The sequence below is a fragment of the Camelus dromedarius genome, chromosome 20 (assembly GCF_036321535.1).
Source record: "Camelus dromedarius isolate mCamDro1 chromosome 20, mCamDro1.pat, whole genome shotgun sequence".
NCBI lineage: Eukaryota > Metazoa > Chordata > Mammalia > Artiodactyla > Camelidae > Camelus > Camelus dromedarius.
The window spans coordinates 12,579,429-12,597,528 of record NC_087455.1 but is presented as its reverse complement, the minus strand read 5'-3'; the positions used below and the strand labels follow the sequence as shown (position 1 = coordinate 12,597,528).

The 18,100-nt window shown below is 41.8% G+C and overlaps 1 protein-coding gene across 1 annotated transcript; it reads left to right on the top strand.

The window, feature by feature from the left end:
- Positions 1 to 5,448: 5,448 nt before the first annotated feature.
- On the top strand, positions 5,449 to 14,695 carry ZNF572 (zinc finger protein 572). Its single transcript, XM_064476654.1, has 4 exons — positions 5,449 to 5,465; positions 10,259 to 10,470; positions 12,361 to 12,474; positions 13,097 to 14,695. The coding sequence occupies exons 1-4, from the start codon at positions 5,449 to 5,451 to the stop codon at positions 14,614 to 14,616; spliced, it is 1,863 nt and encodes a 620-aa protein (XP_064332724.1). The 3' UTR covers positions 14,617 to 14,695.
- Positions 14,696 to 18,100: the final 3,405 nt, after the last annotated feature.

Here is an 18,100-nt window from a genome sequence, read left to right as displayed (position 1 = left end):
TAGGGTGCCCATGATCTTTCAGGGGCAGGCAAACTTACTTCACGTTTCCAAATATCTAAGTGTTTCCAGAGTATGTTACCTTGTGACACAGGAGGGAGTTGTTAACAAACCAGGCTCCTTTGCCCTGTCTTGTCTGGCAGCCAGCCAAATACTGAGACATTGAGGTTTACAGCAGAGAAAGAGTTTATTCGCAAGGCAGCCAAGCAAGGAGACAGAGGAACAAGTCTCATATCTGCCTCCCCAAAGATGAGGGGCTTGAGGTATTTATGGGACAAAGAAGCAGGGTGGTCTTAGGCATGGGGAAAGGGGTTTGGAGGTAGAGAAAAAAGGTAACTGGTGTTCTGTGCAGACATACCTGGGTTACATGCTTCTTCGTGGCATTCATGTTCAAAAATGGAGGCACTTTGCATGATCTGAGGGTGGAGTTTTGGGCCCTTTGACATCAAAAAGTCATTCATTGGACAACTGCACAGACCCAGTTTTGGGGTCGGTGGTCCCAATCAGTCTTGGATGGCTTGAATTGTGCAGAAGCTGACTCCAGTTTCCTGGAAAATAGCTTGAGCCTCCCCCTTCCTTGTTACTATAGTGGCCCATATGTCAGAGGCCTTATCTAAAAGGGTAGTTAAGAAGTCTGGTGATGTATTACCTAGGCCGCATGAAGCTTGAGGGGTATGCAATTAAAGAAAGGAAAAAACAACTAAAGCAGGCTTAGTTGGTAAAGGCAGGTTACAAGCAGAGAGGTTTTTAACAAGCTGTTTCCTTTCTGCTGTTCTGTAAGACATACTCAAGGACTTCAGTTAAGGCACCAGCTTCCGTTAACCCGATGGGGTATGATTTCAGAGTCTACACTTAATAAGCTGAAATTATGAGATCATAGGACTGAAGACCTTGTTCTCAGCAGAACCCAGAGAACTCTGACCAGGGTCATGCTGTTGAAACAGGCTAGGTAACAATGGAAAATAAACTTAGCCAATCCATGCTTAAATTTTCTTCTCTGTCATATCTGGCCAACCTATTTGGTAGAGTATTTGTGAGAATCAAGCGAAGTAATAGTAACAATAATAATAGAAAATACTTACATGGTACTTATTATGTGCCAGGCACTGTTTTAAGCACTTTACAGATACAAACTTATTCCAGCGGTTAAAAAAAAAAACATTAAAAATTATAAAAGCATTTTGCAAAGGTAATGTGTTGTTAGGACTATAATTAGTAATCATTGTTACCGTGCACTTTTGCATCAGTAACTGTATCCAGAAGCAAGTTTTGCCATAACAGATATTGCAGTGACCACGGCGATATTAATGGTGACAAGTAAACAAATGATCTAGCCAGCCAGAAGCCTCACGGCCTTATCCACATGATAGAAGCCACCTTTCCCAGCAGAAGGACACAGACACTGATGGTACCCAAGCTGCTTGCTGACCAGCTGTCAGACCGTATATTGTCCAGGCTGTTTTTTCTGACCATTCTCACAGCCTCTTAATTTCTGTCCTGCAGAAGCCACGTCATTTTTCCTTCCTCTCTTCTTGATTACTTCTTCCAAGGACTGGTCATCTTCCTTGAGCTTTGGGGTACAAACTGATCAGACACAGTTGCACAAAACAAAGAGAGAACTGGATCCTGATTCCTTGACCCAACCTGGTCTGTTTATTGAACTGTGTTGCTCAGAACTGAAAAGGCCCTTACTTTCAAAGAAAGAGACGAAGATGTATGTCTCCTGCCAAAGAAAAAAAAAATGAGCAGGGCAGTGCACAGAGTACCTGTCCCCTCTGCTGCTTCCCTATGATTAAGGTCTCCGTTCACCCAAGTATTCCTGAGACAGTCCTGGTTTCCGGTTATTGTCTCAGAATAATTATTCATAGAGCCTCTTTCACTTTCCAAAGTGTACTGGTTTGGGTGATTAATCATAATGTTACTCTATTTATGAACCACCTTGGGCTGCTGCATCTGAATATAGTGCAAGACACACAAAGAGTGGGGGCTGGAGGGTCAAGACCACGGGCTTAGGAACTCACTTCCCCTCTCAGAACCTCAGTTTTCCTGTCTGCACTATGGACATGGTTCCTGATCTGTTCTCTTCACAGTCTGGTGGTGAGGAATAAGTGGCGTATTGGTCTGAAAGCACTTGATCAGTTTTACACCATTAGACAGACAAAAGTTCTTTTTATGATGACAATACAGATAATCCTCTTATTCAATAGCTTCCTAGGAGATTTCTCCTTTATGCAGATGAAGAAAATCCAGTTTAGAATAGGGACTGTCAGAGGTGACAAATGACCTGGTTGGCACATGAACTTAACATTATGCAGATGTCACACTGTAAAGTGCCACGCCCTTTGTGGATTTCCCCTCCCTCCTTCCCTCTCCCACCCTGATAAAGAGTCTCCATGTAATTCATCCCAAAGGAATAAGATTGATCTTTCTGGACACTAACAAAGAACTTCATGGCCCTAACCCTTTGTGAAAATGCACCTTCCTGGTCACTTGGCTTGATGTTTCCTAGGACATTTATTCTTTTGTGGCAAAGAAAAGTCCCAACACTGCAAAAAGCTGGTGCTCTGAATACACAGGATTTCCCGATAGAAGTGTTTTCTAGCACAGAATATTCTGCCTTCTTTTCACTCATATGCGCTTCCTACGGAGATGATGGATGAGGAGGTATGACCTCCTTCAGGGACCTGACATGCTTGTCTGAGCAGCTCCACTAACACTCAGGACCCATTAGTTTCCACTACTGAGAAAGGGTCATCGTTCTTGGAAAACATCCCCAGGCTTGCTTGCCAGAAATAAGCAAGCACCCAGTGCATCAGTTTTATTTTATTTGTGTACTTTCTGAACAGTTAGTGGCCCAGTGCCATTAAAGATGCCATTTGTCACACTATGAACTTTGCAAAGGAGCACAAAGGAAGCAAACGCGGAGAGCGGAACAATGAGCAATAAGTCGGAGATGCTCCTGTCCTTACATCTTTCAGGATGTGATTTTATGAAGTCAGTTCTTAGGATTTCCTCTACAAGTAGACAAATCCAGTGAATGAATTCAACAGATTTAAAGATACTCTCTCGGTTTGAATTATTTCTTCATTTCCTCCTTCTTTAGATGTGAGAGAGAGAGATGAAGAGAAAAGAAAACCTCATTCATTCAATAAATATTTTTTGGGCTGCCAGGTACTGTTTCTGACGCTGGGAATACAGCAGTAATTAAACAGACAAAGAACTGCTTCATGCAGCTGACATTCTAGTCAAAGAGGGAGACCATAAACAAGGAAACAAGTACAAAACCGAATGTCAGGAAACCATAAAGGATAGGGGTGCAATTTTTAGATGGGGTGGCCAGGGAAGGGAGGAGAGGGTAAGGGTTCCCCCCTTCCAGTGTTAACTCTTTTCAAACTAAAACTCGTCCGCTTCAGCCAAAGGGCTGCATCTTCTTTCTGGAACTCCCATAGGAAGAACTCTTTGAGTCCCAAAGCAGGCCCTGGATAATGCTAAAAGACTTTAAATAATCCTCCCTCAAGAGGAGAGCTTGGCAAAGAATCTAATTATTGTCTTGCAGCAAAATCTTATTTTTGAATGTCAAAAGCTAAATATCACCCCAGTCTGTCTCTTTGCAGCCCCTCCGTAATGAGCTGTGATACCCCTCCAAACAGATGAACGGCTCAGGTGAACTGAGAAAAAAAGGTGAAATGCCCAAGTGCGTGAATAATTTTAAAGCTATCACACCCTCACAATTGCGAAGTTCCCGTTGAGTGCCAGACACTGCACTATGCCAGCTCCTGACGGGACAGTGGCAAAGAAGACTTGTCACCTTGCCTCCAAGTTGCATCTAATGGAGTCCTCTATAAGATGAAAAGCTAGGATCAGATTGGTGTTTCTGAAGGGGATGCTGTTGGCGTTTGGGGCAGGACAGTTTTGGAGGGGTGTAGAATCTGCCATCCTGCATTTGGTAGGGCACTTAATATTCCTGTTCCTTGCTGTCTTAGTTTGCTAGGGCTGCCTGTAATGAAATAACACAAGCTGGATGGCTTAAATATCAGAAATGTGTTTCTCATCATTCTGGAGTCTGTAAATCCAGGACAAAGGTGTCAACAGGTTTGATATCTGCAAGGCTCCTCTCCTTGGCTTGTACATGGCCTTTCCGTTATGCACTTGAATCCCTTGTGTTTGTTCCTTCCTCTTATCAGGACATCAGTCCTATTGGATTAAGGCCCCACCTTTACGACCTCATTTAACCCAGATTACTTCCTTACAGCCCTGTTTCCAAATACAGTCACTTTGAAGGGTTAGGATTTCAACATATGAAATTTGAGGGGACACATTTCAGTTCACAGCACTTGCCCAACGAAAGATAACCAAGTATACTCCACATATTCTCAAATGTTTTCTAGACTCCTAAGAGGAGTTCCAATGCTCTACAATATTCAAAATATTTCCACATCTACTTTACATAGTTATAAATGTCTGTTTGTCTGCCAATCTTGGCTGTCACTTTCTGATGACAGGTGAGATAGTTTTCTGAAAAAGTGTTTTCTTAACCAACTCCAATAGAAATGCAATGCATGACTTATATAACTAGGTAAAGCTGATAATATCAACCCTCTTTCAGAGTTTGCCAGCCCTAAATTAATATACTATAAAACACAGGTAGATAGACTTACAGTGTTATTTATGTATTGTATCCCTACATTGAGTACATGTTTTGGACAAACAGTATCATAAAAACGAATAGCATTCTGTTCTGAGATCTAAAGTAAAAAGGATTTAATGAGGAGTTTAGGGGAAGGAAGAGTCTCGGGGGAATTAAAAGAGAAATTCTAGATAGAAGGAGACAAAGCGTGACCCCTCCAATGGAGCTGCAGGTAAGATATTAAATGTGTTAATCAGGATGCCTTTGATTTGTGATTTCCGTATTAACACTAGCCCCGTGTGTTGAGTAGTTACAGTGCCAAGCATAGGAATATGAACACTCCATATATGCTACCATTTGGTTTAATATTGTTAAAAGGCTATTAAAATATAAGGCTAATTCTGCTGCTCTTCACTCTTCGTCAGCCTCCTCCCTCTGTCCACACAACTCTTGATCCAACCTGGAGACAGAGCTACAGGCCAATGAGAAACGGTGCACTGGCCTAGGAAAGTGACAGCGGGAGAGCTGGGGAGGGGACACATTTGAGAGTTATTTAGAAGGTGGGATCAGCAGAATTTGGTCACTGGTTGGTTATGGGTTAAGGGAAAATGAATAGTCAAAGATGGTGCCTGGGGCAACTTGTTACCTGGGGATGGCATTCACTGCAGAAGAAAATACAGGAGAAGGAATGGGTTCATGAATTTGATTTTGTTGAGGGTCTTCACTCCCTCTACCTCCTAGAGGCTTTGTACGTTTCTGAAGCTCTTTGTGTCCGTTTCCTCAACATGCAAAAAACTGGAATACTAATTCCTACATCATACAGGATGGCTGTGAGGATGAGGTGAGAGAGACTGGGCCATGGAAGGCACTGATCAAATATACCTCCTCTTCACCTTCTTTCCTCCAGCCAACTCGGGATCTGTGATCCCCAGATGCTGTTCAACCTGACCCTTGAGTATCTCAGCCCCTACAGGGATGGGAGAAGGGACAAAGGGTAAAATACAGAGGCCGAGTGAGGTAACACCCGGTAGGAGCTCACTAATAGTAGGTCAGTCTGAAATTGGAGGGCAGGTGCAGAGTTGGAGGTAGGGGGCTGGTGTTGGAAAGAGCAAGTGGAAAGATGTCCTGAAGAAATTTTGCTGCTTTCCCAGTCCTGACTGGTAACCAGTCTGCTTTCCAGCATTTGGTGTATTTAGAAATGAACTCAGGGCTCACAGCCATAGACCAGGCTTTACAATGTGTACTCACACCTCACATTTCCAAATGGTGTCCTCCTCTTCTGGGTTCCTGCATAATTTGAGACCAATTTTGCAAATTTCTGCTTTATACAGCTTTGTGGCTCCAAGAAATAGATCTGGCCCTACCAACTGGAATTCTCTTCCATCGCCAGGAATGTGGCCTGCTTAATCTTGATCTTTTGTCTTCTAGGGGAAATGGGCTTGCAGTAGGGTGGGTGCCAAGTTAACATTGGACACAACTCACCTTAGAGAAAACCTTTGGCCAAAGAGGAGACATGACCCTTAATATTCTGAAGACTGGTTATTCGGCACCCAGGACAATAGTCTCTCCTCCTCTCTCTCCAGTAATTAATTCCATAATCCTTGATTACACTCAGGTTTATTTTTGTTAAATTTAATTGATACAAGTATTACTTTTATGTTCGCATCAAGATTCTTTGCGATTATACACGGATGGATTACTCTGCAGCGTAATTTCTATTTTGTGGCAGTTTCACCAAACAGCTGAGTCTGGTGCCACCTGCTGTCACGGTTTAGAATCTTGAGCATCTAATGTGACTAGGGAAAGAGCCATCCGAGCTAATAGCAGAGGCACAATCTAGGCTCTGCTCTGCTGAGCGCTTTGACTTGCTGTAACACCAGAATCAAATCCATACAGACATTTCTTTCCCCCCACAGCCCACATACTCAGCCCTCCCACCCACCTTCAGAAAAGATGTTGCAATTTTCTTGGTATCTATTTCAATAAAGCAATCCTCTGTATTGGGGATCTATGGTTCTTGGGCTTCTGATATCTTTGGTGCTCTGTGCCAGCTCATACTCTTTCCCTAAGCGGAGTCTCTACTCTTGTTATGGAAACGACAGGCCAGCCAAGAAACAAGCACCACTCGGAGGGTTGGAGTACTCAAGATTTATTATGCCGGTGGGCTCAGAGGGGCTTCTGCTCCGAAGCTCTAAGCACCTCGAAGACATGTGCATGAGGTTTTATAGGGTTAATTACAAACTTGGGGTATTTGGCCACCGGGCATGGAACAGCTTTAGCAGCATCATCACAAAAGCAGAGGTGGGGAGGCAGCAAACCGACATTCCAAGGCCAGATATGTATCTCTGAAAATCCAGCTGGCTAGCAAAAAAATCATGAGCATGGAATCAGCAAATCAACACTTATTAACTTAGATTACATATTAGCCCAGCAGAACTCAGATCAGTAAATCGACACTTGTTAAACTTAGATTTACGAGTAGGCCCAGCCCAGCTTTTCCTTAACAGTCTACCTGGCTCCACCCTGGAGGTGCTGAGTCAGGGGCACAGGTACTGGGAGCAGTGACTGTTTCAGTCGCCATTTTCTGTACCTACCCCCAGGCCAAACAACGCAGGGAGAAGGGTGGGGGAGGATGATGAAGAGAAGAAAAGGAGCCAAAGATCTGCTGAAAGCACCAGAAAGCCCACCACTAAAAGGAATAAAAATAATCCGCAGAACTCTGGAAGATGAGTATCACTGTCCCCAAGTTATTGAGGCTTAGAGAAGTTCAATTTCTTAGTAAAGAGTCACAAATCTTGAATGTGAGGCCATGAATTTGCTGATTAGAACATTACACTGCTTCTCACCACAGAGCTTTGCACCAACTGCCAATCAGTGATCATTTGACCACCTTCTCTTTTAAAATGCAAATATCCCTACAAAGGCAAGAACCTGACAATGGACAATTCAATGTGAGCCATTCTGATCATATGATCAGATCAGAACTGTATTAGTCATCTCAAGAAACAAAATACCATAATCAAATATCATATACTGAGTGGCTTAAACAATAGAAATCTATTTCCTTATGGTTCTGGAGGCTGAAAGCCTGAGATCAGGGGCCAGCGTGGTCGGGTTCTGGTGAGAGCTATCTTCTCTGGTTGCAGATGGCTGCCTTCTGATTGTGTCCTCAGCTGGCGTGGAGAGAGGAAGAGAAAGAGAGAGAGAAGCAGATTGGTCTTTGGTGTCTCTTCTTGTAAGGGCACTAATCCCATCACTATGGCCCCATTCTCATGACCTCATCTAAGCCTAATTCTTCCCTAAGGCCAGAAATGTCCTAAAATTTAGATATTATCTTTTTGCTAATGTAAGAGAGGGAAAAAATAATTTTTCTTCTCCCCTTCTAAGTTCTCAGTTGGGGTCTCCAGAACAACAACAACAGCAACAAAAAACAGATTAAGAAAAGAAAAACAAAGAAGAGTTATTAATGCATAATCTCATACATGCATGGGAGAGACTCAGGGAAAGAGTAACTCAAAAAGGTAGCTTAGCTCTCTGGCTTATATAACATCTTCGACAAAGAACAATGAATCAGTAGAGAAATGATAAGACAAAGGAAGATGGTTTAGGCTTCCAAGGGCAGCAAACTGTGGGAAAGTAAATATATGGCAGGGACCTAATGGAGTAACGTTTGTTTGTAGATTCATCTGGTGCTGAGTCATCTCAAGCAAAGGAGCATTGATATTCTGCCTTTAGGTAGAAAAAAAGAGGGCAGTGAGAGAGCTTTTTCTATGTTCTCTGCTGCTTTATTTTTTTCTTCACATCAGATCATGGTATAATTTTATTTTTTAAAAATTTACTTTATTTATTCATATTATTATTTTTTTAAAAATGGGGGGGGGGGATTTATTTATTTATTTTCAGAGGAGGTACTGGGGATTGACCCAGGACCTCATGCATGCTATGCATGCACTCTACCACTGAGCTATACCCTTCCTCCTGTTCTCTGCTTCTTAACTGCCTTCAGCTCAAAATAATTTTTATGTCAAAGGGGCACATTTTGGGGTGTCATATTCTGGTTCCTGTCAACAGTAGCCCATGTTTGTGGCTGAGTAGTTTTAATAGCCTGTTTCCTGCCAGAAAAATTTGGGGATTCCCAAGCCCTCTTATCAAGTTGTGCTGTCTCTGTGCCTCTCAGTCCCAGCAAGACATTTCAGAAATCTTGAGGCCTTTGTTAGGTCAATATATAACTCATTCTGTTAAACAAAAGTGACACTCAGCAATCTTCATGAGCTAAACCCATTTCGGCCTTGGCCTCTGTGTGATTGCTTAGAGTCAAGGCCCTTAAGACTCTTTGGTATTCGATTGTTCAACAGAGAAGCTCTTCAAGACAAACCCTTAAGATCTGTAAAAGGTCTTTTGTGATTTGCTGACCCTTATTTAGACCATGTTTTCCTAGAAGCCCCGGATATTTGAACTTTTCCCAGAAGCTATTTCTTAATTTTAGCATGTTTGCCATCTGGAGAGGTAGGATGAGAAAAAAAATTTTTTTTTTTCCAAATGCAGCAGTTTCTAGCTCCTATATATTCAAGGGCTGGTTCTCTCTCTTCTCTCTCTTCTCCTGCATTTTATCATAGGCAGTGAAAAGAAGCCATGTGGCACTTTTAATAACTATCTTGAAATCTCTTAGGTTGGAAAAGGTATCAGCAAAATACTGCTGATGAGTAGGCTGTCCATATGTTGTAAGTAAAGTATTATTGGAACATGCCTATTTGCTAATTTGGCAGATAGCTGCCTTTGTGCAATTATGGCAGAGCTGAGTAGCTGTAACAGAGATGGTATGCCCCACAAGCATGAAATAATTACTCTCTGTCCCTTTACAGAACGTGTTTGTTGACTCCTGGCCAAGATTATTGAGTTCAGTAGGTATACTTCTTATTTTCCACGTTAGCACAGATGACAACACAGTGTTGCCAAATCTCTGCCACTATGTGACAAGGACCTCTTTCCTCCTCCTTCCACTTACCCTCACTTTCCTTTAATCCCTCACTGACAATCTCCTCAAGGTCCTTATGATGCAGGAAAACGGATGTGGGGCTTGAGGAGGGCTGAGTCCCAGGTCTCGGTTGAGCCCCTGGGACGACGTGCGCTGCCAAGTGTGGGTCCTTGGCTTCGTGCAGAAAAGAATTCAAGTGCGAGCCACCGTTGATTGTCCATGGCTGCATAACAAATTCATTCCAAAACCAAGGAGCTTCAAGTAAACATAGTTATTTTATGATTTTCTTTCATGGTTCGGGGTGTGTGTGTGGGGTAACTGGAGTCCGCTAGGGGGTTCTCACATGGGGTCTCATGTGGTTGCCGTGTGTTGTTGGTTGGAGCTGAAGTCATTTAAAGGCTTTCTCCCTCAAGCCAGAATAGCTTCAAGTGGCTTCTCTTAGTGATCTGGGCTTCCTTGCAGCATGGAGTCTGGGTTCGAAGAGCAGGCATCACAAGAGAAGATGATGCCTTGATGGCAAGGAAAAGTATAAGCTCCAATTAGCCCTCTATTATAAGCGGCCTGACAAATGTGAGGAATGAGTATCAGAGTCGGCAAACGACAGATGGCGCACAGAAAGGAAATCCACCAGCGCGCTCCTTCTTGTCCGCGATCCTAAGGGTTAAAACCAACGAGAGCCGGCCATCGCTGTTTCCTAGAGAGGCTCCCGCAAAGCCCGCTGGGGACGATAGGGTGACTTCCTGTTTCTGTCTTCCGGGTTTGGGAGTTGAGGACCCTGGGTTGGTAGGGTCAACAGGAGAGGGGTCTCCTAATTCCGGGACAGCTGGGCCTGCTGGGGGTGCGGGGCGCCTTGTGTGTAGCCCCCAGAACAGTGAGTGCCTTCTCGGGGGGATGGGAGCTGAGGGCTGCGGGCCGGAGGAACGGAAGCTGCACCTCCCAGGCTGCAGAGTACGTTCAGGAGAGGGGTGCCGCTGCCGGCAGGTGCGAAGGCCCAGCATCTCGCCGCACCGGCCGCCGCGCCTCCCTCTCCTGTGGGGTCCCCGGAAGGACCGTGTCGACTGGGGACGATCTGCTCTCCTGGAACTTCACCCCGCAGTGCACCCAGCCTGTGCTCCCTGCTAGCGCTTCTTAGAGCTAAGCTTCAGGCAGTGCATTTTCTTAGGAAGTCTTTTTAATCCAAGCACCGTCCCATCCTAATCACCTTTTTGCTGTAGGACAGTGAAAACAGCCCTTCTCTGTGGAGTGACAGCTTAAGGACAGTCTTTTAATACCATTTATGGCCTTGAGTTTGCTACCATATTGCTTAGCCAGTGTTCCTGAGGGTTCCTTTGTTACCAAAGTTAATAGTTTCTTAGCAGGGAAAATGGTATCACAGGTATCTGTTACCTAGACTCTTGCTTCTTTTGTAAAGACTGATAGAAATGTGTAACTCAGAGAGCAAAGCGTATTACTCCATTTGAACAGCTTTACTCTTTTCTTTTTTCTCTTTTTGCTTTCAGGTATATTCCCTTCCCCCACAAACACTGGGAATTTTTGTAATTTAGACGAGTTTCATTTAGCCTGAGAATTCTTAGGGAATGCCAGCTCCCTTTATATAAGGTCTAGGGATATTAATTGATTTTCTAAAACTCCAGTCAACACACTCAAGAAGAAAGGTCCTGATCATTTGCAGGTTGGAGTTACCCCCCAGCTCTGCTTCCTGCTCTAGTTCACTGTTAAATAAGGGTGTGAAAGTCGTGTCCAAACGGGCTTGGGACTGGACCCTGATCTACCACATTCTGCTTGTTAACCTTGGAAAAGTTCCTTAATGTCTGTTTCGTTAATCTATAACATGCTGGTAATTGTTTATACACTTCTGAGGGCTATTGTGAGAAGTAAATGAGAAATGTTATGTGTTTAGTTTACTGCGTGGGCACATTATAGACAGTAACAGGATGAAAATTGTAAGTACGCCATCTTTTGTTTTCTCTGTGTGCCTTTGTATATCCTTCTTTTAAGCTCTCATTTTTTCCTGAATTATGCTATTCTTTATATCCCCAAATGGATGCCAAGTCCATATATAACCACCTTTCAGTGAAAGATCACATTTCCAGTCCCATAAAGTAGGTCAGGGATTGTAGTTGGGTCCAGAAAATAAAGTTTAGACTGAAAGGGATATTGGGATTATGGTAGAGAGTAAAAGTTTAGGAAAGAGTTCCCTTGTTAGCCTCCTTTTTATATTTAGAGATAATTGGCCATAATTACTCTAGCCCTGCTTTGTCCTAGTTTCTTGTTAAGAGTTATATAAATCCTGACTTTCTTTTGAAATTGACTTCAGAGGTTTCATCCTTCTGTCAAGGACCCAGTTATTCTTTCTACACTAAACGGAGTTCTTTTTAGCTGCTGCTTATACCTGCATATTGATTCCTTAAAGTCTTAGTATTGGTGCCTTTTTTTCAATTAAAAGTGTTTCTAAGTTCCAAGTGGACAGTGAGTATTAGTATTCATTCTATTTCTGAAGCTTGATCTTCAGACTTTAATGTGAGCATTTAGTTTTTTAATCATTTCCTTAGAAAAGGTAAATTGGCTTAACCCTTAATTCTAAACACTTGTGTCTGAGATAAGATTTTTTTTCTAACAGGACTTTTAAAGTCTGTGTTTCTTATTTCAGTATGCTCCACAGAATATTATGTGCTTAGAATTGTTATGTTGCAATGGTTGGGAAGGAAGAAAACCAAATTTTCACAAATGCCTCCAAACATAACCTGTTTTCCTTTTGCAGGATTTCTGATCCCTAACCTGGCTGTGACCATTGTGACGGAGCAAGAGCAAAAATTGTTGGTCTCAGATTCTGATGGCTTCACAGAGAGGGAGAGTTTGAAAAGCATTTTTACAGGTGAGGGATCAAGAAGATCCAAATCCTTTGAAAATTCATCACAAGATGTGCTATAGAATGTGTGGAAAGAACAAGGAATTAGAATGAGACAGACTTTAACTTGATTCCCTGCTGTGTCATTTACAAGCTATGTTAACTTACAGCTTCAGTTGTCTTATCTTTAAGAAATGTGAATGATAATATCTGTCTCACATGTTTTTACGATTATTAATACACTATATGCAAAGCTACTGTTCTCAAGTAGTGGGTATCATTGTTATTTCTGTGTTTGCTCAGGTTTTATCTAAGGTCTTGTCTAGTTTTCACCTCTATTCACTTTCTTCCCTACTTAAAAAAAAAACTAGAATAAAATTTGATGAACTTATTTTTAGACTGATACCTCCCTTAGCAATTGCTGACAATTACTCAGATACTTCATTAGTGTTGTTATAAGTACAGAAAAATTCACCTGCTTCTGATGAACACAGAGAGAAAAAGAAGTAAAACCAGCTTTTAAAACTTTACAAATATAAAATAGCCTATGAGATTTGAGTTTGTTATTTTCTCTTCAACTGAAATTCAGAATTTCTTTCCCCTGGCAGAGACTGGGGAATGTGTTTAGAGTGTTTGTTTATTCTTGCAGGAGGTGAAAGTAAGAATAATTTGGAAACTGTTCAACATAATAACTCTAAGGCAGATAAACTTAAAGAGAGAGCCTCAAAGTGGTCTAAAAGTGACTGCCCACAATATTGTAAGCATAAAGACACAAAAGAAATGCCATTGACATGGTCCCAAGGAGGTGAGATTGAGTGTGATGATTCCTGTGAGAATCATCTTGGCAACTCAGAGAATCAGGAAAATTCTACAGGAAAAGAGGAGGAAGAACCTATTCACCGGGGATGGGACTCAGGAGAACACACCAGGGCCTCTGTCCAGCAGAATGCATCCTTCCGGGACAAACCCTACAAATGTTCTGAGTGTTGGAAAAGCTTCAGTAATAGTTCTCATTTGCGTACTCATCAAAGGACCCACTCGGGAGAAAAGCCTTATAAATGTTCTGAGTGTGGGAAGTGCTTCAGTAGCAGCTCTCACCTGATTCAGCATCTGAGAACACACACAGGGGAGAAGCCCTACCAGTGCGGCGGATGTGGGAAAAGCTTCAGCAACACCTCCCATCTTATTATCCACGAAAGAACTCACACGGGAGAGAAACCCTATAAATGTCCTGAGTGTGGGAAGAGTTTCAGCAGCAGCTCTCACCTTATTCAGCATCACAGGTCGCATACAGGTGAAAAACCGTATGAATGTCCAGTTTGTGGGAAATGCTTCAGCCACAGTTATGTCCTAGTAGAACATCAGAGGACCCACACTGGAGAAAAACCTTACAAGTGTCCCGATTGTGGGAAGAGTTTTAGTCAGAGTTCTAGTCTGATCCGCCATCAGCGGACACACACAGGTGAGAAGCCCTACAAATGCCCTGAGTGTGGAAGAAGCTTTGGTTGTCATTCTACTCTAATGAAGCATCAGAGAATACACACAGGAGAAAAACCCTATCAGTGCACAGAGTGCGGGAAGAATTTCAGTCGAAGTTCAAACCTTATTGCACACCGGAAAACACACACAGGAGAGAAATCCTATGAAAGTTCTGAATATGAAGAAAGTTTGAGTCCAAACTACAATGTGATAGAAGAATGCAGACTCCAGCCAGGAGAGAAACCATATAAATGTTGTGAATGTGGAAAGAGTTTTGGCCTCAGCTCCCATCTCATTAGACATCAGAGAACACACACAGGAGAAAAACCTTACAGATGTTCTGAGTGTTGGAAAACTTTCAGTCAGAGTTCCACCCTGGTCATTCACCAAAGGACGCACACAGGAGAAAAACCGTATAAGTGTCCTGATTGTGGGGAGTGCTTCAGCCAGAGCTTTAACCTCATCAGGCACCGGCGGACCCATATAGGAGAAAAACCTTACAAATGTGCCGACTGTGAGAAATGCTTCAGCAGAAGTGCCTACCTCAGTCAGCATCAGAAAATTCACATAGAAAAATCTTCTGAGTCTCCTGAAGTTGACAATTTTCCTCATGAATGGACTTGGAAAAACTGTTCTGGGGAGATGGACCTCATCTCTTCATTTTCAGTCCCCAATTCATCTCCCTCCTGAGTCCCAAAGTCTGTTTTGTTTTTTTCTTTTCTTTTCTTAACTTTTCTTACTGGACCATTATAATTAAGGTGTTCACTGATGATGGTATTACAGAGTTTCTTTGGTTTGTTTGCCAGAACATTTGGGGAAAAATCAAACCCCCAGCTTAGAGGATGGGAAGACCCTGATCACGAGGTCATTGGATCTGCCCAGTGAGAGATACTGCCAGTGCTGGAGAAGAAGAGGAATGATTTTTAATTTAAGGTAAGCTAGGAAAGACTTCAAAGGAACACATGAAGAGAAGTCCTGGGGGACTGAAGCTGAGATTGCCGTTAAGTTTCCTTACTTCCTCTTGCCTGATGGAGTGGCAATAGATGCTTACTGGCCTCTGGGACCTTCCCGGAGAAAGATTCTTTTTGAACAGATAGTGTCATTCCCTGGCTATTTTGTTAGGTCTTAAGGAAGAAAAGACTAATTTTTTCCAAATGCTGTTTTGTTTGTTGAAAATTAACTTTTGTAGTATCCAGAACTGCACTGTCTAGTACAATAGCCACTAGCCACGTGTGGGTATTTTAAGTTTAAATTTATATTAACTAAGAGAAGGTGAAGTTTAACATTGAGTTCCTTGGTCACACGAACCACTTGCTGAGTGCTCAGTAGCCACACACGTCTGGTATTAAATATCACAAAAAGTTCTTTCAAGATCATCATTCTTGACAGGTGTATTTCCTGTAAGACTATAGGAAATGTGCTTTGGCGTTTCTCTTCTCCAAGAGGAATTTCAGTATAGAGTGGAAATGGGATAGAGTTTTGAAGGCAGAGTCTAAAGATTGGCTAGTCTAGTGATGGTATGTTTTATGTTCAGCCATCTCCATCAGTTAGTGTCCTCCACACATTTTCAGTAGCAATACAGCCCCAAATTTTCCACCTTGTGGATTCTTTATGACCAGCCTCAGGGACCCTGAGGAATAAGGTATTATAAAAACACAAGACTATATTGTGTTTCAAGTTTGTAGACTATTGAAAACACTTTTATTTGGTTCAGCTTTCTGAATTTTTTGTTGTTGTTCATGAAATAAGGGATTCAGTTTAAGTCAGGAAAGAACAAAATAGCAAGTTCAGTTGTAGTTATTTTGCATCTGAAGAGATTAACAACTGGCACAGTTGATGTCCTGTCACCAGCCCTATGCTGTGTTTCATGACTGCCCACAGTGACATGAAACCTGTCCGGCAGACCTTGATGTCTGCAGGAGCACAGATGTTCAGACTAGGTGGGTTAGGATGGGCTCCATTACTAAAAAATTGGCAAGAATCATTGTCTCCTTGGATTGAAAATTAGGAAAACAAGAGAGATTTGTCACTTAACAGTGGAGAATTTAACATAGTCAAATTTAATCCTATTTGAAGCCTTTGCCTCACTTTGATTAATCAGCAAATAGTTTCTTTGTTTAGCTCCAGAAGAAGTAAATGTTCTGTTTTTCTTAGCAGCACAAAATATTCAGCACCTGAATAAGTCAAGTGTTCTTATTTACAACTGATTGGCTTCGTAGGCTTCTTTTTAATTAAGAAAAGACTTCTTCCTGTATTCATTTTTTTTTTCCTACTCAAAGTAGGGGCTTATGTTTTATTTCCCCACAGTGGAATGGAGAAATTCATGTTAATGCATGTATTCACAAATGTGGGAGGGAACTCACGCCTTAGCTGCTTGATAGCCAGTCAGAAGGTATGCAGACATAAGTATCTATTATGGCGCCTGAGGTAAGGGTTTGCTTCCATCATTCCAATCATCCAAATTTGATCTCCCAAATGGGCCTTCTCCTTAGTGCTGTAGAAATTCCCTTACTGATGGTGAGAAGTAGGGGAGTATGGTCTGTGACTGTTGCCCCCTATACATTAGTCCAACATATTCACCGTTGCCAGTCTGTTTCTGAAATCATGGAAATGACAAAACTCATTGCTTTTAATTCTGTATTTGAGTTTATGTAATTCTTTTCAAGCAACATAATCATTCATTCAACAAAAATGTACCTCATGCCTGATACGTGTTTAGCAGAGGTCAAATGACAGTGGGAGGGACAGATGTGAGGATAGACTAATAATGGTAGGAAAATGTGCAGCTTTTCGGATGACTCTTTTATTCTTGCCAACTTTTAGACTATACTTATTATGCTGAACCCTCCATCTTCTGACTTAATAATTTGATAATCTGAGGAGCTCGAGATAATTATAGATTGAAGTGGGTTAGGTTTGCTCTGAAAATGCAAGCTTGGTGCAGTTTGATGCAGTGCCTTCTCCGCATAGAGTGGTGCTCAGTAGTTACTGAGTGGGTGTCGTGCTTATATGTTTTATGCTCATGTCCAAGAGTGTCCTTCCAGGATATGTGTTTCTACTAGACTGTCAACTCCTTGAGTGTAGATGAAGGATACCAAGTTAGATAGTCCAGAAAAATAGAATCCTTATCTTTCCCATCCTCCTGCCATCAACAATAAAGTGAAACAATATACCATGGGGAACTATATTCAATATCTTGTAGTAACCTATAATAAAAAAGAATAGGAAAAGGAGTATTTGTATGTATATGTATGACTGAAGTATTCTGCTGTGCACCAGAAATTGACACTTTGTAAATTGACTACACTTCAATAAAAATAAAAAAAAAATAAAGTGAATATCCCAATAAAAAAAAACAATTCAGTGAAACACTTCTATTGACAGCTGCAGTCATTAGTGTTTTATTAAGAGAGAGAGGAAAACAAAAACAAAAACAAACAAAAAAACCCAGGTGTGGGAAAAGGAGAAAAGAAATCTAAGGTGTGGCCACTGCCATTGACGGTTAGAAGTTATATCTGGTTACTCCCACTAACTCCTCAAACCTCAGCTTAAAAGTAACTAACTCCCTCTGTTTGACTTTCCTTGACCCCTAGCCTAATTTGTATCTTCTTACCCTCCAGAGCAATATGTACTTTCCTTTTTTGGGACACAAATGCCATCTTTAATTACCTGTTTGCTGCTCTCTTATCCATTAAATTCTAAACTCTGAAATGACTGGTTCTGTCTGTTCTGTTCACTGCTTCACTCCCCACACCAAGCACAGTGCCTGACACAAAGTTGCCCATTGATACATATTTATTACATTGAATTGGATTGGCATACACTCTAATTATGGCTTTGTGAGCAATATTCAAGGAGAAAAAGAAAAATAAAACAAAATTCCAAATTAATAGAATTGGCTCCATCACTTGCAACCAGAATTTGCAAAAGATTCAGTTTAGTACTAAGGGGATGTAGAACAAGTAAATGAGTGGCATTAAGTCTTTTTGGATGATGTGAATGGTGAGCAAGAAAGTTTTGATCTAATGTGTTTCTAATATGTTGCAAATCAAAACATTAGTGAAAAGGGAATTACTCAGTTTGGTACCCACCCCTCCAAAAAAATGGGATAAAATGAAGAAAGGAAAGGTTGAATTCAATACATTGAAAAATGCTTACTATATACCAAGTGCTG

What these genes read in the sequence shown, in the direction of transcription:
- ZNF572 (XM_064476654.1), top strand. An exon ending in TGTGTGTAGCCCCCAGAACA is followed by an intron (nt 10,471 to 12,360) that starts GTGAGTGCCTTC and finishes TTCCTTTTGCAG; the next exon opens with GATTTCTGATCCCTAACCTG. An exon ending in TTTGAAAAGCATTTTTACAG is followed by an intron (nt 12,475 to 13,096) that starts GTGAGGGATCAA and finishes TTATTCTTGCAG; the next exon opens with GAGGTGAAAGTAAGAATAAT.